We start from the raw sequence: 25,645 nt of genomic DNA, 5'->3' as shown, positions 1-25,645 counted from the left end.
AGCCAGCACAGTCCTGCCTTGGGTGTATGTGGGCAGCTTCTCAAAGCTTTTCACAAATGCAGCCCAATCTCCTCTCCCTAGGGTGCTGTCCCCTCTCTGATCCTTTGTTCTTATTCCTTTCTCTGACACCAAATCCCTTTCTCCTCTGGCTCAAAATCCAAAGCATCCCAAAACATGAGCTCAGGAAGACACAGAGGCTCTTCTCACTGGTGGGACCAGCCAGAGGCAGAATCCCACGTGAAACAGGAAATGGTTCCTGAGTGAAAGAGCAACTCAATTCCCCCATGGTTGAGAGATAATTTCACCTTATGTTCAATCATTCTTTCCCTTTCAGAATGACCATTCCAACTTCCACTAAATCTATCCAATTTCAGTGGCCATTGTAGACCCTTTTTTCCTTCTTCCTTCCGTCCCTTCCAGTTTTTTTTTTTTCCTCCTCTGTTGAGTAGTGAATATTCCATTTCCAAAAGTGTTTTTCTTTTTAAAAAATTTTTAATTTGTTCTTTTTAGTTATACATGACAGTAGAATGTATTTTGACATACATACATGGAGTGTAACTTCCCATTCTTGTGGTTGTACATGCTGTGGAGTTACACTGGTCATGTATTCACATATGAACATAGGAAAGTTATGTCCGATTCATTCCACTGTCTCTCCCATTCCCATCCCTCCCTTCCCCCCACTCTCTCCCCTCCAATACTCCAGTCTCCACTCCTCCCTCCTGACCTGCCTATTGAGAATCAGCATCCACATATCAGAGAAAACATTTGGCTTTTGCTTTTTGGGATTGGTATGTTTTACTTAGCAAGATAGTCTCCAGTTTCATCCATTTATAAGCAAATACCATAATTTCATTCTTCTTTATGATTGAGTAAGATTCCATTGTGTATATATGCCACATTTTCTTTATCCATTCATCTGCTGAAGGGCACCTAGGTTGGTTCCATAGCTTAGCTACTGTGAACTGAACTGTCAAAGGCTTATTTCTTAGATCCTGACATCCTTTCATCTTGACCTATGTTATTTGTGATCAGGGGAGTATTTAATTTTCTATGCCTAAGTTTTCTCATCTTTAAAATGGGAATAAAAAATAACACTACCTTCTATATGGGTATGTAAAGCACTAAGCATAGTAGAAGGCACATTAAGTGCTTGATGAATATTAGATATTATCCAAACTCAAAAAAAAGTTTATCTTGGATGTCCTTAACCATCTCATGTTCCCCCCCCCCCCATTTTTAACTGTAAATGGACACAATATCTTTATTTTGTGTGTGTGTGTGTGGTGCTGAGAATTGAACCCAGTGTGTCACACATGCTAGGCAAGTGCCCCTCACTCAGTTTTTATCCAGTTTTGTCCTATTCCTTCCCTAACAAAGCTGCCCTTTTTTTTTTTTTTTTCAGCCCCGCTGAGCTATATCCCCAGCCCCACCAAAGCTGCTTTTGACTTAATTGTCCCCTACTTTGCAGGACTCTCCCCTACTCTTTGAGAAAGCAGAATTTCTAGGAAGTCATTCATTCATTCATTCATTCATTCATTCATTCATTCATTCATTCATTCATTCATCAAATATTTACCGAGAACCTACTTTGCACTAAGTCCTGAACAGATGCTGAGAGTGCAGCAGGAAGCGAACACCAAACCATTTAGGGCTGTCAGTCAAAGGTGTGTACGCACAGTACAGTTCAGAATGGGAACGAATGCAAGGCCGAGAACTTGGGAGCTCTCATTCACATCTTAGACAGGGCCACCCTCCCACCCCATGACACAAGTCACCTTGCCCTTCTGGGCAAGGCTTTGAGTAAAGGAAATGGAAACGGGATGAGACAGCCTGCGAGTGGACGGGAAATAAGTACATACGGTTACAACAAGCAAGCAAGCAGAAACTCCCAAAGAAGCATGCACTAAGGGCAGCTTCGGGGACTCAGGGATGTTCCTCTTTGGAGTCGGGTGATCTGGAGAGAGAGGTAGGGTCACCGCGGCCTCTCTTCTCCCCCTGTCCAAGAGCATCTCCTTTGCGCCCCTGGAGCAGCGACTCTTGGTGTCCTGAGGGGGCAGGGCTGGTCCTCCCATCCCCTGGGAGAGGCCGGGGTGCGCCGGGGCGCTGCCCCGCCCCCGGAGGGCGGGCGGGCGGGCGGGGCGGGACTTGGGTATTTGAAGGCAGAGCCACCGCCCTGCCGGCGCCCTCACCACCTCGCCAGGAGCCACCGGGAGAGAGCGAGAGAGCGCAAGGCAAAGGTGAGCGGCGCGTGGCGCGGGGGACCGCACTTGCCGACGGGGCAGGGGCTCCGGGGTGCTTTCGGGACGCGGGGCGGAGGGGCTTGGCTGCCGGGGACCCGCGGGAGTGGAGAGCCGGGCAGCCTGCGCTGTGCCAGCCCCGAGCTGAGCGTGGGCATAGTTCCGGGCACCGGTCCATAACCGTTGGTTCTCCCGGGGTCTGAGACCTGGAGAAAGTTGGCCACTCCCGACAGGACTCGCACACGCGTATCCTTGGGACAGTGGGCGTGTCTGCGGACGCCAGGCACTGGGCACTCTCTGCGCACAGCGGAAGCCACGTCCCACCCTCTGCCAGCTGTGCTTTGCGTGCGGAGTAAACTCCAACCCACAAGGAGCCCGAGAGAGTGGTGGGTGGGCTCGATTATGAAACGGAACCGTTCCCTCTGGCTTGGTGTTAGCCCTTCCCAGTGCACGAGGGACCTCTCTGGGGGTTCTGTAGGTCTTCTGGGACCCCTGACTTAGCTGACCCCGCCACTTTGGAGCATCAGCTGAACTTTCATCTGCAGGAGATGTTACTGTGGGGTGCGAATGAGTTCTTCCACCAGGTCCGGCAGCGGCAAGGCCTGCAACCTCACTCTGAATGCTGATCCCACAGAAAATGGTGCGCCCCAAAGCCCAAGTGGACTTGTGCCTGGCTTAGCAAAGACTGCAACCTTTAAGCTTTTGTAAATCAAGTGACTCATCCCTGCCCAGGCTGGCTAATATGGGCATTAACCATCTCAAAAGGGTGCTGAGGATGTGTTGCGTGTGGCAGAATGTTGGGTTCCAGGGTCCATAAACTTAGCTGGGGGCTTGTAAAATATGTGGGAGGATTTATTCTGAATCATTAGTTGCTCACCTGAAAACTTAGATTGTTTGCATTCTGAGGAGTAGGTACATAATGCCAGGGAGTAAGGGACTCATGGATTAAGTCCAGTGACTTATGTGTGGGTCAGTCCTTAAGGGTATGGATACCTATTGCAGACGCTGGAATATTTGTAAAGTGACTCCTTGGAGTTGGGTTACTAGACAATGAGGATATCTGGACCTCTGGGACCAGTCTGTTTTCAGAATCCAGGAAAGGAATGGAAGTTAGATAAATTCTGAAGAAAATGATAGTGATAAAATTAACTACATGGGTGGGACCAGAGCATGAAAAAAACTTCACCAACTAACAAATTTGTAACTTGTCAGCACTTATCCATATTCTGGGGAAAAGTTTGATGATGGTCTTTTGAATGTCTGGAGCTTAGAAAAGTCTAAGTTTCACACAAAGCTGAACCTAGAATCTTCATTGCCTAGAATCTTCATTAGCAAGACTGAAAATCATCACTGCAACAGAGATCTATATTCGCAAAGTATAACTTGAGAATTAATGTTGATCTTACCTACCAATTGACTTGTAAGTACTTACATACCAAAACTTAGAGTAACTCATCCACAACCTTGCTTTTCTTTCCTGTGATTGTTTGAGACACAGGTTCCTGCAGAGGACAGATGGGTAGTTCTTTGAGGCTGGTGCCTAAACTGGTTCTTCTCATTAAATTTTGAGTGGGTAACTGAAGAGCTGGCCAGGATAGTGCGTGCTGTATGATTCCAGTTTGCTGGTGACTAAGGGTCATGTGTTCTCCCTTGACTGCTATTCAGCTTTTCCAAAGGGGAAAAAATCAGTAACCGAGAAGCACAAAGTAACTTTACCTTTCTTGGTGCTCAGGAACTGTGAGAAAGAAACCCTAGGTCTCCTTCTCCCAACTCAGCATCACCGAGTTACCCACTTAGTCTCAGCAAGGGCAGGAAGTAGACTGCCTCATGTGGGTTCTAGGAGAGGAGAGTGGGGAGTCCGTAGGAACTCCGAGGAAACACCTCCAAAGTCTACTTCATTATAGTTTGTTTAAGGGCAGGAGCCTTTATGAGGAGAAATTTTAAAGGTGTTCCTGGGAACCCAGACAACTGGATTGATTGCTGGGTGGGCCTAGAAGAGTAATGCGCGGTGGTTAACTACTCTTTATTAAAGGGAAGAACTGCCAATTAACAGCTGAATAAAATGGTCTACGTTCTGACTCATGTTTAAATTCCTTATTCCAAAATTATACTGAACTTCTTCCTGTTGGTGTTTTCAAATGTGGAGACCCAGGTAGCATTTCTCTAATTGTGCATCTTTGATCAAGTCCTCCCACGCTCCTATACTTCAAAATTCTCTCATACTAGAAGAACCAGGATGAAGTTCACGTATCTACTCTATCTGCAGAGTGGGAAAATGATTTTTTTAAACATTTGATTGTGTGCATCTCTCTTTATAAATTACTTGCCTTTAAAAAAAGAAGAAGTTTTCTAGACAAGGAAAATACTTGTAATAAGAGATCTTTTTTCTCTTGAAGTTCTGAAGTTACTAACTTTAACTTCAGAAGCACACCAGTTACAACCATTTTCAAAAAGGAGATCTGAGGTTGGGAGTTGGCATAATCAAAACAGTGCATACCTAGTTTTTGGAAAAGTACAATGTATTGGTTAAAATGTGGATATAATTAGCAAAGTGACTTTGCAAAATGGCATCCTTTTATTAAATATTACTGTGTGCTGTATGAGTCATCCAGTTAGTTTTCTGACGAAAACACAATCTTGTTTTTAATTGGATTAGAATCTCAGAATGCTACTTAGTTCTGGATAAATAAACCAGAGAATTAATTTCTTGATGAAATCATTAATACTTTCAAAGCTACAAAGTTTCAAGGTGCAAGGTTTTGAATTAATGTAGAATGAGCCTGAATTAGGAGTCAGGAGACTTGGTCCCGGGTCCAGGTTGACTCTGGATCAGCACATTAGTTCTCTGGACTAGTTTCCTTGCTTTACAGTGGGAATATCAATTTCATTCTCATACGATTGTTAACAGAATCAAATAGATACGGCATATGAAAGTGCTTTGCATTCTGAGAGGCCCCACACAAATGCAGTGTCATTATTCTAACGCGTCAGAGGAATGTGTCACAACACAATCCAAACTGTCATCCAAGGCACTGTGAAACACAGTGGAAATACAGTGAAATCTGCTTTGTTTCTCAAATTGCATTTGATCAGTTTGGAAAATAAACTAAACAGGCTTAAGCAGGCTTTGGGTGGAATAAATGCTAAATGTGGAAATGCCCCCTTTGAGTTTCTGGCTGTCATCAGTCTTTAAACACATCTTAATTTGATTGGAGTTATAGTAATAAGGCACCTATGAGGCACATGATACCAATAGAAACTACAATTTGTACAACTGAAACTCCCTGGTTGGTTTTTATTGATGCGAGTATGTACATTTACATAGGGATTCACATGCTGAAGTCTAGATTGTTGGTTCTCAGCTGGGCATGGCTTTGCCCAAAGGGATATTTGGCAACATCTGAAGACACTTTGGGTTGTTACAAGTTGTAGGGTGGTGTGCTACTGGCATCTTATGGATGTAAGCCAGAAATGCGGCTAAACAGTTTAGCCTAAATGCACAGGACCACACTCTGCCACAAGGTGTGTACCTGAAGTGAGAGTGGTATGAGCTTGAAAATAAGCTCATACGCAATGGGGACAGTTCAAAGAAACCAAATGCTTGTAAAGTTATTGCTGAGTCTTTGGTATGTTGCTCAGGGGTGGAAAAGGAGTGTGTTAAGCTCTCTACTCACCCTGAGGTTCAAGATTGTTTTCTTCCAGTGTCCAAAATGAGAAAGGCTTTATTTTCTTAAGTAATTTGGTTTCTTTTTCTTTTCTGTATTAACTCTTCTCTCAGGTTCCTCCTGTGGTGGCAGCACAGTTTCCTAACTAGTATTGTAACAGTCTTGTGGGGAAGGGGACACAAGCAGAGGAGCCTCCTGCTTTTGCTTTAAAAGTGTAAGTTCAATAGGAAATACAGGGTGTGGAAGGCATAGTAAGCTCTAGGAGTCACTGTGACTTTCCTTTCAAACTGCTGGTAGTTTTCCACCATGGGAGATGGGCATGGTCATAACCTGATTCTAAATAAGCTGGAGAATAACCTGATTAAAAGAGACAGGCAAAAAAAAATCTAGTCAAAGGTAAGTTTGAGAGTGACATAAATAACAGTAGTGTAGTCTAACTATATCTGGTGTGTGTAAATGAAGTATACATTAAGTCCTAAGAGGAGCTCTGCCTGTTTGTGTTTTTGCAGAAAATTTTAATATTATACATTTTTAGGACCTATCATGTCGTTGCCTTGGATCCCTTCTAGGACCATGTCATTTCTTTAAAATGAGTAATTAAGAGAAGTAGAGAAATAAAGAAAGAAGAGATTCTAGTTGTTTATAGGTCTGGGTAATTTTGACCATGGCACAGGTTATCCTGAGCTTAGAAAGAAGCCACCCAGGTCCCAAGGGTCCTGGGCTACCCTTCACTGCCCTGCAGAACCGGAGGTACTTTGGCAGGACCAGGTGTGGCGGCGCGCCTTGTGCTTTTGGAGACTTGGTTTAGGGGAGAGAGCAAGAGGGAGCAGTAAGTGTGCCTCCAAACCAGCCCTGTGGCAGCTTTGAGCATGACAAACCTTGTTTGACAGTATTCCACTCCAAAATGTCTTTTTCCACATTGTCTGAGTTTCTTCACCTTGGTTTGTTATACTGCCCAAGATTTTATTTGGGAAACATGCACCTTGGAAAAAAGAAAAGAAAAGAAAAAAGCACTTCCAAATGAATGTCACCTATCTTCAAAGCTTAGTTCAAATACTACCTTCCCTTCCCTGCTCAGAAGTTAGCTTCCCAGGTTTGAGTTCCCACGGCACACAACCCAACAGCGTCGACCATTTGCTCTCTCCTATTTGCCTCTGCCTGCCTCCCCAGCTGGACTGTGGGCCCTTTGACCCTACAGATCCTGTGTTCATCTGCACATCTAGACAGGAGCCTGCACAGTGCTGACCTGGCATCCATGTGTGCCAGTGAAGGAATAACCAGGCAGCAGGTAGAGCTGGAGGTCACTGTCTTTCAGATCTCACTAGAAACTGCTTTCCTCCCAAGCCACAGAAGAGGGCGTGGGGCTGTCAGAGGGGAAGAAAAGGAGACTGAAGTCATACCAACAACTGAACCCTTTGTGAGGGGTGGTGGAGAGAGGGCACAAAGGAGCCTGAGGGACGCTCAGGACAAACCATGACTGTTTCCATTTTTTAACCTAGAAAAGGCAGAACATTTTCTTCCTGCTCCTTCTTCTCCCTCATGCATTGTATGTTCTCTTCCTCTCAGATGTCAGAACACAAGCCAGCGTGATCCAAGTTTGAGTTTATGAGTAAATAGGGTTTGGTAATGTAGCTGGAAACATCCCCACCCGTTGCTGTTTTTATGGTTCTGCACTGTTGACTTAGGCAATATACCTGTAGATTGACTAGAACTGCCGTGAAGGATTCAGGAAGTTAAATCTCAGGGAACTTGGTGAATCCATTGGTAACACTGCTCTCTCTCTCTCTCTTCCTCTCAGGAAAATGGCAGACAGTTTTTCGGTAAGTGCTTCAGTTTTCTTGGCCTCATACACATTCACATAGGTTGTCAGTTTCATTTTTACCACCAGACTTGCCCTTTTCACTGTCCCACCACATGGTTTCCACTTAGGGCCTGTTAGCTGAAGTCTTGTTTTTCCAGCCGCAGATTGGGGAAGAGAGCCAGGCAGAGGCCTGGGAGTCCCCGCTTCACCCTGCTGGCAGCAGCAGGAAGTGCAGTGCAGCCTGAGCATCCCGTGTTTGTGATTGTTTTTCACGTTGATTAGAAAGCTTGTGCTCCAGAGACTGATGCAGGAGAATCAAAAGTTCGAGGCCATCCTGGCAACCTAGCAAGACCCTGTCCCAATCAATCAATCAATCAATCAATCAGTAAATAAATAAAGGGCGGTGGTGGTGCCGGGGATGTAGCTCAGTGGTGAAACACTGCACTTGCCTTGTGGGCCCCACGCTCCTCTGGGTTTGATCCCCAGTACTTCAAAACAAAACAAAACAAACAGATAAAAAAAACCCCAAAACCCATATATATATATGCATATATATGTATATTTGCATATATATATATATATAAAATAAAACAAAGAAGAAAGCATGTGTTTGTAGATCAAGGAGAGCTAGCTCCTGACTTCAGCATATTAACAAAAATCTGAGATGATGGGTAGCCAGAATAAAGTGAAGAAGCATATAGAATCCCAAAGTCTAATTTTAGTCTCTGGAACTGTAACTATTAATAGGTGGGAAAAGTTTATTGATATTAACTTTTTGCCTTCCCCATAGTTCTCTACGTCTTAGATCACAATGCCTGTGTTGCTGAAAAATCTGTTTTTGTGAATGTTTTCTATCCTGTAATTGCATATGTCTTTCTTTCCAGCTTAATGATGCCTTATCTGGGTCTGGAAACCCAAACCCTCAAGGATGGCCAGGTGCATGGGGGAACCAGCCTGGGGCTGGAGCAGGGGGTTACCCAGGGGCCTCCTATCCTGGGGCCTATCCTGGGCAGGCACCTCCAGGGCCCTACCCTGGACAGGCCCCACCTGGAGCCTATCCTGGGCAGGCACCTCCTCCGGGGCCCTATCCTGGACAGGCACCTCCCAGCACCTACCCTGGCCCAGGACCTTATCCTGGACCTCCTGCATCTGGAGCCTACCCAGGGCAACCAGGTGGGCCTGGGGCCTACCCACCTCCCGGACAGCCAAGTGCTCCTGGAGCCTACCCTGCTGCTGGCCCCTTTGGCGCCCCTGCTGGACCACTGGTAAGATGGAGTAGTTCTGTCATGAACTTGATGTGCAGAGGACTCAGGGAGACCTGAAACTTGAAACCTGCAGCTTATAGCTGCTTCTCGAGGACCAACCACTGGTGTATGTTGATCTGGTAGAAAAGAAAAAGTGTTCATATTGAGTTTATTTTGAACTGTTAGTATAAAACGAAGGCAAGACATGTTTTGAAGGCATTATAAAGTTGCTTTAATATAAAGCAGAGGCCTGGGAGTCCCAGGCCTACAAGTTAGGATTGTAGTAATGAGGGAAAGAATGCCATGCTATTAGTATGCCTCTATGTTATTTAACCCCATAAACACCGCATACCATACTGTTACTATCTCCATTTTACACATGAGGAAGTGGGACGATGAAGAAGTTGTGTAATTTGTCCAGGGTCACTGGAGGAACACGTGGGGGAACCAAGGTAATCTGGTTTTGAAAAACCTTCTAAAGATAATTTTGATAGATTTGAATTTTCATACAGATTAAAATACATTTTAGCAAGTGCATCCTAAATGAAAATATAGCTCAGAGAATCCAGGTACACTTAGTCATGGATCCTTCCCTTCCAGATTTATAGTCTAGCTGAGAGATAAGATCTAAAGATGAAGAAAGATCTAAACAACAGTGTTGAATGTGACCATTTCAGGACTGAGGAGAAGGTGGCCCAAGGCAGGACCATCTTCTTCTGGGATGGTTTGGAGGAAAGCTCAGAGAAGATGTGGGGGCAGTGGGTGGCACTGAGCAGTGCCTGGCACAGAGTCAGACAGGAGCAGGAGGAGGGGCATGAAGGCTGTGGAGACAGGCAGATGTGAGAGACGCAGAGGAAGTGCTCCCAGGACCTAGAGATTAAATCTAAGAAGTCGGAGAGGACCCTGGCTTTCAAGGCTGGACAACTAGAACGTCAGCAAAGCTTTAGCCCCAGCTGGAAACTCAGGAAGGGCAACTGACGCATGGGCGAAGGCAGGGGAGACCCTTCCAGTTCATACTTGCTGGACTTGAGGTCCTAGTAGCAACACCAGGTAGAAGGTGCAGGGCTAGTGCAGATCATGGCTAGAAGTGAAAGCTTCAGGTGGTGGTTGAGCCCAGGGGAAAACATTATAAAGGGAAAGAGAAAAGGTCACAGATTGAGCTTCATTGGTATTCATGGCACCTTGAATATGGATGGTGGATAAACATCTGTGGAATGCACTGTGTAAGTGAAAAGTGTTTATTCCACGAACACTGAGAATCTGCCAGATACCAAGAATTCTGCTGGTGTCATATGAGTACGGAGCATGTGAGAACCCAGAAGCCCCAGAATGTGACAGACCTGCCCTCAGTGATCACTGCTGAACTACCACAGTGCAGTATATTACCTGACACGTGTCTTAAGCGTGGCACAAAAAGATTGATATTGACCATGAGGTCTAGCTCAAGCTTTCCCCAAAATTAGTCTGTGTGAATGAGTGATGGATTGAAATGGCTCTCAGAATGTTCCAGGAGGGAAACTTCTTTCTGTAGCCCCTGGGCAAGGCGACCTGAGAGTCAGGGCAGATGGCCTAACTTAGGGCTGTACCGTTCACAAATACCAATAGTGATTTAACTTTAGCTACAGTTTTTCCTTTCCCCAAGAAAATGTGACTGTTGACACACATGTACTTGTTCTTTCTCAGACTGTGCCTTATGAGCTGCCCCTGCCCGGAGGAGTCATGCCTCGCATGCTGATAACAATTCTGGGCACCGTGAAGCCCAATGCAAACAGGTAAAGAGGGCACCGTTAACACCGCACCGATCTGTTGATTGGTTTTTGAATAAAGCATGATCTATTTTGAATTTTAATGAAATTTCCAAAACGACATGTTCAGGATCTTGACTGTACCCTCACATGGGATTATCTCATATTCAGTACATGTTCCCACATAATTTTTCTAAGTGTCAGGGTCATTCACAGTAAATGGTAACACACCCTCATCTGTATTTTGGTATGCATTGTATCATTTAATTTTCACAGTTGTAGGCAGGGCAAGGAACAATGCTACCTCCTTTTAGAGATAAAACCAATGCTCATGTCCTCCAGATAAGTGCCAAGGCTGGGAACCCTGGTCTTCTGAGTAGACACTGTTAAAAGGTTTGAAAAAATTCCACCAGTTGACAACTTCACCAGAATAAATCAACCTTTGTCATTGGAACTGGTTTGATTGAGGTGGGCTTGGATGGAGTAAGGTTTTATTGAGCTAATTTAGGAAAATTCTTGATTTATGTGGCTGCCGTGGCAACCAGACCGGGGTTGTCACCGTTGGTGCTGGTTATACTTACATACACTATGAAGAGGCTGAAAATGTGGTAAAGCCATCCACCATGCCTGTCCCTGAAGTTAGAACCATTAGTGAGCCTGTGTCTCTAAGTCTTATAAGCAGTACACAAAAGGTATGCATTCAAATCATGTCACGGGCTTCAGAGAATCCATAAATAACCTGAGTATCTGTCAGTTTGTTGCTGGGGTATCAATGAAAGCTACATCCTGTCACTAGATGAGCACAGCGTCCAATCTGATAATTTTACATTCATATCGCCCATTGGTTCCTCCTCCAACCAGCCTCTTCTGGTTCTGCATGGTAGTCTCTAACCTAAGCCAATCCTTCTTTTTATACACCTAGATAGCTTCTCTAAGGTCAGCCTTTTCTCACACAAAGAAACCTACCTGGCAGTAAATTACTATATGCCTATGTCCCTATCCATGTTTCTTCCCAGTGAAACAGAGCCTGGCACACCTTATCCTGTGCAGGCGGTACTCACGATTTGTTGGTATCTGTTCTCCTCCTCCAGTAACCCCTGACACAGAGAACCAAACAGTATCCTTGCCTCAGTTAGGGTCATTGCAATGGGAAGTTTAGTTGCAGTAATACTAGAGATGTATACTGAGACCATAGTTGATCAAAACTGATTGAAATGGTTAATGGTAGTAAATGAAAAAAAAATTACAACTTGGTCCTGCAAATTCTATGAGAAACTACATGGAAAAAAGCGCTTGACAGTGTTGACAGTATCTTCCTTTTTACTGCATAGGAAATAGAGCCATTGAATATTTAGTCAAATGCAAATTCCATTGCCATTTTTCCTTGTGAATTTAATATTGAAAATTGTGGTCGAATGTGACTGTGGCAAGGGATTCAAAATGCCCAATCAGTCAATCTAGAGCACAAACCTTATTTTAAAACACCAGCTGATTCTGATTTGGTGCTCTATAGAGCACACCTTGGAAAACGCAGGGGCGTGCTTAATCTTTTAAGAAAGAGGACTTGGGGCTGGGGATATAGCTCAGTTGGTAGCGTGTTTGCCTTGCAAGCACAAGGCCCTGGGTTCAATCCCCACCACCATGCCAAAAAAAAAAAAAAAAAAAAAAAAAAATAAGGACTGTGTTTGCATTAACATCCCAGAAGGAAAAGGGTCAAAGAGTTCAACTATCATTAGTTCACCTTATGTCATGGAATGTGTCACCTGTTTATGGTCATAGCTTTACAACTTAGTAACAGGTACAGAACTTTAACTATACTATCTCATTCTTGCTGTTTCACAAGAAGTAGGTTTCTGATTAACCATGAGAAGCCAGGTATTTAAAGAGTTTTCATTGATGTAGCTGGCTTACCTTTAACAAGTATTGGAAGCATCCTGGCAGGGCAGGTAAGAGAGAACCAATATTATCTGTTCAGGTATAGTGTTTTCAAAGTGATTCTAAACCTGAATAAGGAAACCCTGAAGGGTTTTCATGAACAGAGTCTGTAAGGAGGACATTACAGCTGAATGAGAACGATGGCACCAAAGACACACACACACACACACACACAGAGTCTTGCTGACCTTAAGATTTTGATAGTAAATAAATTTGGGGCTTAGTATACTTCCTAGTTTGAACCCATTCTCTGGTTTATTTGTTTTCTATTCAGAAAAATTTCCTATGTATTATGAAATAATTTGCTTTTTAGAAACTTATATGCTCTTCACTTGATACAAAATACAACTTTAATCATTTTAATAACTCTGGTCTTTGGTTTAAAACAGAATTGCTTTAGACTTCAGGAGAGGGAATGATGTTGCCTTCCACTTTAACCCACGTTTCAATGAGAACAACAGGAAAGTCATCGTGTGCAATACAAAGCTGGATAATACCTGGGGAAAGGAGGAAAGACAGATGGTTTTCCCATTTGAAAGTGGTAAACCATTCAAAGTAAGTGGTTGCTACTATTATATATTGATAATATGTATTTCTCATGGGGAGTCACTCTAAAACCACAGCACATTGAAATGAATTTTTACCAGCTGTCCCGGGCCACCAAACCAGGCAATCTCCTTCCCACCTTCAGGCTTTGCAGGCTGAGAAAATGGCTGAGAGTGAGGCACTCCCAAATTCCTTTTAGGCACCCCACCATCATCCCCTTTGCTACACACCCTCCACCCCAAACTTTTCTAGAAATTAATAAAAAATGGCAGAAAGTCTTTATGTCACAGTTGGATTGAGACCTTATTTCCCTAATACAATGTGGTTGGCATAGCAATCAAAAGTAAATGTTTGCCAAGGGCAGTGGTGCACGCCTGTAATCCCAGCAGCTCAGGAGGCTGAGGCAGGAGGATCAAGAGTTCAGTCAGCCTCAGCAACTTAGTGAGGCACTTAGCAACTCAGGAGACACTGTCTCTAATAAAATATATATATATATTAAAAAAAAGATTGGGGGTGTGGCTCAGTGGTTGAATGCCCCTGGATTCAAATCCCAGTACTAAATAAATAAATAAATAAAATCAGTATAATTGTTTTATGAAAAGAAGAATTTGTAGATGTTTAATTAGAAAGTCTCCTCTTCACAGAGGATGAAATTTGGTATCTTTTCAGTATTTTATGGTACAACACATTTTTAATATTTATTTATGCAGTGGGGATTGAGCCCAGGGATGCTCTACCCTGAGCTATACCCCCAGCCCTTTCTATTTTTTGAGACAGAGTCAAGCTAAGTTGCCCAAGCTGGACTTGAACTTTTTTCCCCCACTTTTTTTTTTTTAATTGGTGCATTATAGTTGTGCATACTGATGGAATTTGTTGTTACATATTTGTACATGCACACAATACACATATAATTTGGTCAGTATCACTCCCCAGAACTTCCCCTCCATTCCCAGCATCCACACCTTGTTCCCTTTCTTCTCATCTCCCTTTGATTTTCATGAGATTCACCCCGTCTTTCCTTTTTCCTCTCCAGCTTCTGCATGAGAGAAAAATTACAATCCTTAACCTTCTGAGTTTATTTCGCTTAACATAGTGGTCTCTAGTTCTACCCTGCAAATGACCAGTTTCATATTTATTTATTGGCGTTGAACTTTTGATCCTCTGCCTCAGCCTCCTGGTTGCTGGGATACAGGTGTGTGCTGCCATGCCCTGCTCACATTTTTAAAGTAATGGCTTCAACAGATATTTATAAAGTCCACAGCATTGAATTAGGATTGACTGAAGTCAATAAAAACAGCTAGACTAAGCTCAAGGTCAGGGACAAGTAAGGACCACATTTTACCTTTGGTGGACAGCTTTCCATTTCAGAGTATTATGACTAGCATTTCATTGTTTAAATATGTAAGAATTTAACCAGTACCCTACTGATGAAATTTTTTTTTTTTTTTTGCGGTGCTCGGGATTGAACCCAGGGCCTTATTCTTGCAAGTCAAGCACTCTACCCACTGAGCTATATCCCCAGCCCCCTGATGAAAATTTTAACTATGGAAATATGCCAAAATAAGCCTGAAAAGATTTAACCAAAACACTGTAATACCCTTATACACATCTTTCTTTCCTAGAATAACTTTATTCAAAGAATATGCATGTTTAAAATTTGGATAAGGCATTGCCAAATTGCTGATTACAAAAGGATGTGAGATTGCATATCTATTATTTGAAGTTTCCCCTAACCTTGCCAAACTGGTTAAGGGATTCCTACTGTAGTGTTTACTTTTAAGTGCTATAAGAACTTTTTAAAGTTTTTATGTAGGCAAATTATGAACCTTTTCCCTTTTGTTGCTTTTGTCTTTTTTTTGTTAAAATCTATATGATCTGGAATTTATTTTTATTGTAAAGTTACTTTCTCTGGAATTTAATTGGTTCTACAAATGATAAAGATGAAATGTGGACCTCCTGAGCTCATGCTGGACTTTTTGAAATTAATGGGTATTTCTATTGTTTCTCTTGATTTGAATTGACAAAAAACATCTCTCTCATGCACGTTTTGAAATATGCACACATCATTGAATGGCTAAACTGCACTAATTAACAATAGGTCTGATCTCACATGACACTTTGTGTGTGTGTGCCTTTTCAGATACAAGTCCTGGTTGAGCCTGACCACTTCAAGGTTGCTGTCAATGATGCTCACTTGTTACAGTACAATCATCGGATGAAAAATCTCAGGGAAATCAGCAAACTGGGAATTTCTGGTGACATAAACCTCACCAGTGCTTCACATGCTATGATATAATCTGGAAGGGGCATATACTTTAAAAGTAAAATTGAATCTAAACTTTACACATTTAAAGTCTTCATGTGAAAAAGTTTACCTTTATTCATCAATATCCTTCTTGTAAGTCATCCATTTAATAAATATTCTTATGCTGTTACCTGTCTTACATGTCATTTAATTGGAGTTTAGATAATTTACAAAGGAAAAATATATAGCAATATTAATACTGCATGAGGGAATCTCAAGTTTTCTCTACTTGCTATTGTACTTAAACATAGTACACATGAGGCACATGAGGTTGTTGCCAGTGTTAACCTCACATATTGTCTTACAGGACTTTTTTTATTGGAAGGAATATGCTCAAAAATAACAATAAAGAAAACACAAACCTGAAACAGTTGCTTATTATCAAGTATTATGTAGCGTGCATAATTGTGTGTGCTATACTTTTAAACAATTGGCAGTGCAGGTTTGTTTACACCAGCATCACCACAAACAGGTAATATGTTGTGCTACATTGCAAGGCGTAAGTCACTAGGCAATTGGAATTCTTCATCTTCATCGTGAGCTTATGGACTACCACCATATACTCAGACCATCACTGTCCAAAATGTCATTATGGGGGCTGGGGAGATAGCTCAGTCGGTAGAGTGCTTGCCTTGTAAGCACAAGGCCCTGGGTTCAATCCCCAGCACCCAAAAAAAAAAAAAAAAAAAAAAAAAGACAAAAAAAAAAAGTCATCATGTTGCACATGACTATATTTTCTTTTGACAACTTTCTTTTTAAAAATATTTTTTGGTTGTAAATACCTTTATTTATTTTTACGTGCTGCTGAAGATCAAACCCAGTGCCTCACACGTGCAAGGTAAGTGCTCCACCACTGACCTACAACGCCAGCTCTTGACTGTTTTTTTAATCCTTTTTATCTCTTGTAAATAATGAGACTATTTCCCTGTCTTGGTTTTTATGAAATTTTTGGATTTGTGGAGAAGAAAAAAAATCTTAGTTCTTAAAATTTAATTGTTCCTACTGTGAATATTCTTATAATTATGGTTTTCTAACCTTCCTTGTTAGTAGTAAACCCAAAGATTACTAAAATTTTGGAGCTGGATAAGTTCCCACTTATCGGTTTACTGAAAACCTTTTTTTTTTTTTATCTTTTATCATTTCTACAATATCATCTTCTCAGATACTTTAGTTATTGTCACAGGGGTGTTTCCTAGGAAACAGAGTAGAACAAAAAGGTTTGTGAGGGAAGGCACCTAGAATTAATATCTGTGGGAGCATGAACATGATTGGGCAGAGGGAACTCAACAGCAGTGTCCAAGCCCAACCTTGGGGGTATTCTGAAGTTTCAAGGGAGCCAGGCCTTTACATCCCCAGTTCAACCAATCACTAAACGCTAAATACAAGACACTGGGGAAACTGTGATGTTGGGTGCAATGGCTCTTCTCAGCTGAGGCAGTGCTCATAAGGGACAATAAGTTGAGGGCTGTGGGCCCCAGTGGTGTACTTTAGACCCTAAAGAGGGATTTGGACACTATATTTCAAAAACTGTAAATTCCTTATCCTAACTTTCTGGTCATATCTTTTCTACTCATATGATTCAATGGAAGAGCATACATAGCTTTGGAGGAAAAAACCAAAAACAACCCTTGGTTTCCACAAAATTATTTAAATTCTCCAGGCCTTGGTTCCTTTGTCTATAAAATCTCTTGTAGCATTACTGAAACATCAAATAGCTTTGCAAAAGGGCTGTTGAACAGTATGCCCTCGATAAATGGAAATTTCCTTTTCTACTTTGGAAAGGCTCTCATTTTACTGAAGTAGTTTACTTTCATTTTGTCTCTAAAATTTTCCCTAATACCTCAGAATGCTAGAGCCCAATAACCCAAGAAAAACACTATCTGTTTGTAGGGGATACTGATGGTTGCCTCTTTTCTACTAGCTGTGTTTTAACTAAGGATTCCTTAATAGGGAATCCTGATGAGTGTCAGTCAACCTCCTGTTTACTCAGACCTACAGGTGGGATGTGGCATTAGTCGGCCTAACCAGGCCAAACAGTAGGACATAGCTGCATGCCACTAGCAGTCATCTTATGACCCCAACAGGACCCAGCCTTTGACTAGAAGCTGACACCAAAGACAACAGAACAAATAAGGATAGAATGTGGACCTTGGGGTAGTCACTGAGCTGTCAACTGTGAAGTGTCTGCCATCAGCCGGATAAATTGGGAAATAACAAACTTCCTTGTTAGGCTAGTATGAGTCTGTTACTCGTTTGTATAATTCAGACAAACCAGGAAGAATATATGTTTTGGTTTTCTAGGGGCTCAGGGCTATGAATACCTAGACAGCTAAAATTTTTCTAAATGGTTCAAAAGTATACCTTATTAAACCTACCCCAAAGATCATGTTTTGTGTTGCTGACAATGACTTACTCTTCTCTGCTTCATCCTTGAGAACAGACTTTACTATTATGTTGCATATTGCTCTATATAGATTACAAATAGTCATGAGTTACCCTGTATCAGCATTTTAGGTGTTCATGGTTGTGGGTCCTTAGAAAACCATAACTTTTATGTATATTTCCTTTTTTCTGCAAGGCTTGTTTCAATTATTCACTAATCTACTGAAGCTTCTTCTATCTTTTGGTAAGAGGAGGCATTCTGATAACATTCTTCTAAGCCAGCACCTCACACTTCCTTTAGGATTCACTTGGTCTTGATAATATAAACACCATCTTTCAGCAGGGTGCGGTGGTGCACACCTACGATCCCAGTAACTCAGGAGGCTGAGGCAGGAGAATCACAAGTTCAAGGTCAGTCTCAGAATTTAGCAAGACCAGGGGTGTAGCTCAGTTGTAAAGCACCCCTGGGTTTAATCCCCAGTACTGCAAAAATAAGTAATTAAATAAGTACCAACTTTCCCACAGCCTAACACATCTTCCTCTGACATCAAAAGTAGTGCCTGGCATGGTGGAACATGACTACAACCCCAGTGCCTCAGGAGGCTGAGGCAGGAGGATTGTAAGTTCAAGACCAGCCTCAGCAATTTAGTGAGAACCTAACTCAAAATAAGAAGGGCAGGGAGTAATCTCAGTGGGGACAGAGGGTAAAGGGAAAGAAAGCATGCTTTTTCTCATTTGAAAACCCCTAATCTTAAAAAGATTAGCCATAAAGTTCCTATTTGTTTGGTAAATGCCTCCAATCCTCAACTCATTTTCAGACATAAATAACAGACCTGGTGACAAGCTGTAGCTACTGAGTCTTTTTGGTGCTCTGTTATTCTATAGCTTTGTGTTTTACAATCCTCTAGTTAAAGAGAGTGTATCCAATCAGGTTAACAGTCATTTTCTTCACTTTCTTTTCACAAGTGGTAGAGCCCATGTTGGCCTCTGGTATCAAGCTATGAGCTCCGATCTCCCAAATTGCGGGGAGCGCCATGCCCCAAAACCGGCTGAACTCTCACCCTGTTACCAAATGTGAAAGTTCCAGACTTAAAGTTTCACAAGTCCAGGACTTCAGCTCTATTATGTTATTGTTTTTCTAGCTTAGTTATGGTTCAGGGGATATATAAGAATCCAGCTTTGTTTTTGTTTTTGCTGATGCTGGCCTGGAACTTGGAATCTTCCTGCTCCAGCTTCCCAAATAGCTAAGATTATAGATGTAAACTACCATGCCTACCCAGCCCTGTCTTTATTAAAAAAGTCATTATATTTATTTATTTTCTTTTCCTCCCAGTACTGGGGATTGAACACAGGGATACTTTTCCACTAAACTACATCCTCAGCCCTTTTTTATTTTGAAACAAGGTCTGGTTAGATTGTGCAGGTTGGCCTTGATCTTGGAATCTTCTTGCTATAGCCTCTCAAGTAGCTGGGATTGCCCAGCCTATATTTTAAAAAATAAAAGTGTGTCTAAAAGAGAAAATATTTCAAATACGTTTTGTGATTAATATGATTCTCTTCAAGAGAAAAAGGCAATGGCTGTTGTCTCATTAAGCAGAAAGTGAAATGAAAAAGGCAAGAATTTAATGGGCACCTCTAATAATTTAGCCATTTGAAACTTTAGCATGTAAGCTGACTTCACAATCCAGAAAGTTCATCTATAGAAATTCAGTATACCCTGGAAAATGTAATCTCAAAGCTATTTAATATCAACAAATTTAAGTGTTTAAATTAAGAAGAAAGTATAAAAGGATGCAAATATTTTGGTTAAAGTTTTAATTAAACTAAAAATGTTTATAAGCTCTAAGTAACTATAACTAGCTTTAAAACCTACACATTTTAAACAAAAGAGACAAGACAAAACATACCTTTTATTCTATGTGGTTAATATACAAAACATCCCCACTTCCCCTGAGAAATAGTATATCCAAAATACACTTAGATGAACACTGAATATTAAAACATTATGTGACAATATATAAGTGGATAGAATAGAGGTGAACACAAATACATCTCCATACTTCCAATTGTCTAAGAATATTTCACAGCATTGATAATATGAAGAAAATGTTTGGATTTATTTTTAATTCAAAATTCTTCTGGTTGCTCTCCACTGAGGGGCCTTAGAGGTGAAAAGGTAATAAGATTACCACCAAAGGAGATATGTCTGGCATGTTCTTGATGTCTCCTCTCCACCTGATTACTGAAGTTTAGGCTTGGCTAGAGAACAAATTCAGAGGAATCATTAAAATAACCATCACGAGTTTTACCAAGTCAATCTGCAACATGGCTAGATAATAGTGGATCAATTAATAACAAATAAATTTCCTTATGCAACAATACTTCATTACTAGTAACATAATGACTATGTTACTTTCCAGCAGCCCTAACTTCAAATAATTTTAATAAAAAAAAATTAGGAATTCATTCCTTAAATTGTACACACACACACATCTAATGTTTCTATATCTATACAATATATATAATTAGGCAGCATATGCAAGATGAATAAAATTATGACCACATCTTAGGCCACCATGCAGATTTCACAAATTCTAAACCATATAACAGCTCTCTACTAGAGTGTGACCCTGCTGGGATCCTTTTCTCCTTCCCGTCAAGCTCTACTTCAGTTTTAAATTGTACTACTAGGCAAGCAATAATTTGGGCCTAAATAGCCAGGTAGACTTAAATATCTAAATTCTAATATTTAAGAAACTGGGAAAACAAATCACAGGGAAACTAAGATTTATAATGAAATATATATATAACCATTAAGCACCTTTAGTCATGTTAAAAATACAAAAAAATGAAGATTTTTGATTCATTAACTTCTAGACTTACTTATATATTTTCAGAACCAATAATCCAGAGTTCAGATCTTTTAACAGGATTAAATCAAGTTTATACAAATTGGCTTATACTGAAGTCCCTGATCCTCTGGGTTTCAGTTTATGATTAAGGAAGGCCAAGACCAAGAAGAAAATCCTTTCTTTTTGGTACCAGGAATTGAACTCAGGGGTTCTTAACCACAGAGTCAGATCCCTAGCCCTTTTTGTTTTAATTTGAGACAGGGCCTCACTAAGTTACTGAGACTGACCTAGAACTTGTGATCCTCCTGCCTCAATTTCCTGAGTTGCTGGGATTGCAGGTGTGTGCCACCACTCCTGGCTCAATTTCTTCTAAGACACAAGGCAGTCTATAATCTGACCACAAAGAAGGCACTCAATTTAATGAATTTCTCATATTCTGAGACCAAACATTAACAAATCAAGGCACCAGTCAATTTGCAATTCTCCTGCCTCAGCCTCCTGAGCTGCTGGAATTACAGGCAAGTGCCACTGCATGCCACTCATGTTTACATTCTTAATAAGAGATTACACATATGTATTATGTGCCTATGTACTACGCACTATGTGTCTATGTGTAAATTAACATGAGATAGAAGAGCTTTAACGGGAAGGCTTCAGAGAAGGGCTAATGTTTTACTAGATTTGGAGGCAAGAGAACATCAAAAGTAAAGTCTAGAAAGCTCCCAAACAAAACAGCAGAACATAAACAGAGTAATCTAAAAAAATGGGATGCAAATAACCAAGGATGACTGGAGGCAGCGTAGGTAATACCTCTGCCCATATACTGTATGTTTTAGATAAGCAGAAGTTTTACCTTTATTTTCCTTGCATCACTTAGAAATACCTAGCATAATCCAAGTCACATATTAGACAATCAAGTATTCAACTAATTTTTCATATTAAATTTGATAGATAAATCATATAGGAAAATAAATATTCAGGTTTTAAATACTAAAACACTATATTTTAGAAAGTATATTTTGGAAAGTTTTTTTTCTCCAACAGAAAGTTTTTTAGCAACAGACTAATGAATGGATTTTGGAGTAAGCAAAAACAATAAGACAAATTTTTTTAAACCATACAAATTGAAAAGTAATACTCATTTTATAGAGCAAATCTAGAATATAAGGAATTGTCAAATTAAGTTGGAAAACTTACCGAATCAAGAAGGTGGCATTCAGTAATGACACTTTTATTATCAAGTAGTACTGAGAAATAAGAAAAATAATAATTTTTAACTTTAAAGAATATTCTTGCTGTCAAGGATGTTAGAAATGGATAGACCTGAAAGTTATGAAAAGCTCTGTGTATCACATGCTAAGACAAAAATATACATCACTATATTTTGAAAGTAATTACATTTCTTAGTAATATTCTTATCCTTAATTTCAGTATAGAAAGTATCTTCTATGATCAATCCCATGCTTATAATATTAAAGATACCCAAAAGATGCTGACAAAAATCAGGTGGAGGATATTAAATGCCTGGACATTAACTATTTTATTTTACACCTTAGGTCCCAACTAGACCACAACCACAGTAGCAGATGAAAATAATAGGTGAAATTGGCACACATTATAACGTAACAAAATCATAAGACCTTTTTCCTCTTATAGAACAACCACAACAAAAGTAGGTAGGATCTGGGTGCAGTGGTGCACCCAGTACCTTGGGAGTCTGAGGCAGGAGAATTTGAGGTTCAAAGCCAGCCTCAGCAACTTAGGGAGGCCCTATCTCTAAATAAAATATAAAAAAGTGCTGGGGATATGACTCAGTGGTTAAGTGCCCCTGGGTTCCTTCCCCAATACCCTGCCCTCCCCCACCAAAATTAGGAAGGCATTAGGGAGAAAAAAATAGGATATTTTGAAGACAGGTTTAGAGATATGTGTTAAAGAAAAGAACTAAAAAAATTGAGGGAATTTTCTGAGACTTCAGAAAATGCTGTTAAATGAAGGATCCCAAAGTAGATATTAGGTAAACTGTTCCTTATCTCCAATGTCGATTAGTATTTTTTTTTTTTTTTTTTTTAATTAGGTCTCTCTCAAGGTTTGGGGTCAAGAGTAGGTTACTGGGCTGGGGTTGTGGCTCAGTGGTAGAGCACTTGCCTGGCATGTGAGAGGCACTGGGTTTGATCTTCAGCACCACAGAAAAAGAAATAAAGTAATTGTGTCCATCTACAACTAAAAATACTAAAAAATACTAAAAGAAAAAAAAAAAAAAAAAAGGTAGGCTACTACAACATAAACTAGTGTTTGGTTGGGGAGATACTAGGAACTGAACCCCGGGGTGCTTTATCATTGAGTTACATCCCAGCCCTTTTTATTTTTTATTTTGTGACAGGATCCCAAGGCTGACCTCAAACTTGGGATCCTTTTGCCTCAGCCTCCCAAGTTGCTGGCATTACAGACATGCACCACTATGCCCAGCTCATAAACTAGTTTGAAATATTTACTGTGAAAGTTCAATTTCTTAATCTTCATTCTTGGAAAATAGTACTCAGATTTATGACAATCTATACCTTAATCCAAGTTCATTTTCAACAAAGCCTCTTTGTATTTTAAATAATCTTACCTAACTGAGAAGGTTTAGCTTCTTCTTGTAAGATGTTATTTTGTGATAGTACATTTTTTTCAGGGCTACTCATCAAAACATCTTGTGAGGTAACTGAAGAATTTAGTTCCATTCTTTCCACAACGTCTGAAATTTCTTCCTTTTTGTTAATTCCATATTTGTCCTGATATGAGATGAAAAATACAAAAAGCCCTGTTTTCAAATAATCCAAAGGTCACTGAAACAAGAATTATATTCTGTATGACTGATATAATTTTTAATGGAAAAATCTAGGTGTTGCTTATGGAATTACTACACGTAATGATATAAACAGATGATGTACTGGGCTATCTTCCACCCTGCAATAGAACTTACATGGTTTATTTCAATTAAACCTTGTAATCCAGGACACTGAGCATCATCTATTATGCTATTCCTGAAAAAGAAAAGAAAGGGAAAAAAAGCAGCATTATATTTCAATAGGTAAGCATATTTTTATCTTTTGACTTGTCTTTAAAATCTATCCTTTATGAAGAAAGTTACTGTAGGAAAGTGGTCAAAGAGTGCCTGGTCTAAGATCCAGCCCAATGGAGACATAATGGACTATAGTTACTACATGGCCTTACAAACAAGGCATTTTCCCCCAGAGAGCACATGAGCCAGTTATCAGTCTGGCTGGCCAGTCAGGCTAATGTGGCTGCACCAGCAAGACTTTCTTAGCCAAATCCAGAGCCACACACCAGGGACAGGTCAAGATGAAGTTGACTTCTGGAGGCTGAGCAACCTAATTACTGTGCAGTTAGTTTTTTACATTGGATCATTAGTTACAATACAATACAATCTAAAATCCTAACTAATAAAATACATTAGAAATATGTGTACCAATATCTTTTTTTTTTTTGGTGCTGGGGATTGAACCCAGGGCCTTGTGCATGCGAGGCAAGCACTCTACCAACTGAGCTATATCCCCAGCCCCATATCAATATATTTGAAGTTTTTTTTAATACACTCTATTTTTCAAATTTTTAACTTCATTTTGGTTTTATTGCACAAAATTGCTTATTACTAAGATACTCTTTCTGGACTATTTTGGCAAACAATTTAAAAAAATTAGTAATATGACTCAAATGCAATTATGGAGCTTCCTAGTATAATACAATAATCTATAGGATATATACTATGGGAAGTTATTGGTATTTGAGAAACAAAAATAAACCGAACTGAGTGTGGTGTTGCACACCTGTAATACCAACAACCAGGGAAGCTGAGGCAGGAGGATCAAAAGTTCTAAGACCAGCCTTTGCAATTTAGTCAGGGGGCGGGGAGAGAAAGAAAGATAATAAGTGATAAATTGTTGTTTTATTTGGTACTGGGGACTGAACCAAGGTGTGCTTAACTACTGAGCCACATCCCCAGTCATTTATTTTTTACTTGATACAGGGTCTAAGTTGCTTAGTGATCCTCCCCTATTTAGTCTCCTGAGTAGCTGGAACTATAGGCACGAGCCACCATGACCGGCTCCAACCTGAAATCTTAAATCTCAATCTTCTTATTTATAGAAAGCAAGACTTGCCTGTGGTATAGGATCATTGTGAAATCTAATTAACAATATATTCCAGGCATATTTTACCAGCTTAATAATCTGAAATGGTTATTTATTATTAGCATTTGTTAAACTCTTAATAACATGTTAAAGAAATACCTGCTTTCAGAAATATTTGAAAACAAAATTTTCTTATCAACACGTTCACTTTTGGTGCTGTGAGGATCAGGATTCTCTGGTGGTAGCGTTTGTCTTAGAAGGTCCTCATCAGCCTTGCTCTCAGATATGGGTTTGCTGATGGACTTAGGTGTTCCACGTCTTTGAGAAAGACGGTCAGAGGAGAGTACTGGAAGATGAGTGAAATCACCTCAATATCAAAAATTTCTTTCATTCACTTTTCTTTAAAACCAGTAAGATAGTTCAAATCCTACTAACTAGTCTCTTTCTCCTGGTGGATAATGTTTGTTAACGTCAATGCTTGGAACTTTTTATTAAAAACAGTGCTAAACCCTCAAATTAGACTGGATTTCCATTTAACATTTCATTACTATAACATTAACAGAAGTAATCTTAAAAGGCAGAACTCTACAAGGACAAAGGAAACTAAAGAACAATAACAAGAACATTTTGGAAGCTGTAATGTATTGTGGCAAGTGGGCTATATACTTAGAACCAAGCAAATGAATATTAAGCCACCAATCAGGAAAGAGGAGTCAACTCATTTTCTACCTCAGAACCCTTCAAAAGAATTGATGGCGCAAAGTATTTCTGAAAGTGGAGATAAAAATGGAGATGAA

At 40.4% G+C, this 25,645-nt stretch overlaps 2 protein-coding genes across 3 annotated transcripts in view; one reads left to right on the top strand and one right to left on the bottom strand.

Moving 5' to 3' along the window:
* The first annotated feature begins 2,105 nt into the window (after positions 1-2,105).
* On the top strand, positions 2,106-15,611 carry LGALS3 (galectin 3). Of its 2 annotated transcripts, none has more exons than XM_079121384.1 (6): positions 2,106-2,240; positions 7,704-7,725; positions 8,591-8,971; positions 10,634-10,722; positions 13,020-13,185; positions 15,317-15,611. In XM_079121384.1, the coding sequence occupies exons 2-6, from the start codon at positions 7,708-7,710 to the stop codon at positions 15,470-15,472; spliced, it is 810 nt and encodes a 269-aa protein (XP_078977510.1). In that variant the 5' UTR covers positions 2,106-2,240; positions 7,704-7,707; the 3' UTR covers positions 15,473-15,611. The 2 variants fall into 2 exon arrangements, with proteins under 2 accessions (XP_078977510.1, XP_078977511.1); XM_079121385.1 differs by lacking the exon at positions 2,106-2,240 and adding an exon at positions 6,019-6,119.
* Positions 15,612-16,191: 580 nt separating this feature from the next.
* The window catches only part of DLGAP5 (DLG associated protein 5), a 48,184-nt gene continuing 38,730 nt past the window's right edge, over positions 16,192-25,645 (bottom strand). Inside the window, exons 15-19 of the mRNA XM_079121030.1 lie at positions 25,008-25,194; positions 23,681-23,741; positions 23,327-23,489; positions 21,913-21,962; positions 16,192-20,122 (exon numbers count right to left, since the gene is read on the bottom strand). Coding sequence (XP_078977156.1) covers positions 19,991-20,122; positions 21,913-21,962; positions 23,327-23,489; positions 23,681-23,741; positions 25,008-25,194 — 593 coding nt within the window. The 3' untranslated portion in view covers positions 16,192-19,990. The remainder of the gene's footprint in view (positions 20,123-21,912; positions 21,963-23,326; positions 23,490-23,680; positions 23,742-25,007; positions 25,195-25,645) is intronic.

The sequence above is a fragment of the Sciurus vulgaris genome, assembly GCF_902686455.1.
Source record: "Sciurus vulgaris genome assembly, chromosome: 2".
Classification (NCBI taxonomy): domain Eukaryota; kingdom Metazoa; phylum Chordata; class Mammalia; order Rodentia; family Sciuridae; genus Sciurus; species Sciurus vulgaris.
The sequence above is the reverse complement of the archived record's forward strand: the minus strand, read 5'-3'. Positions and strand labels throughout refer to the sequence as shown.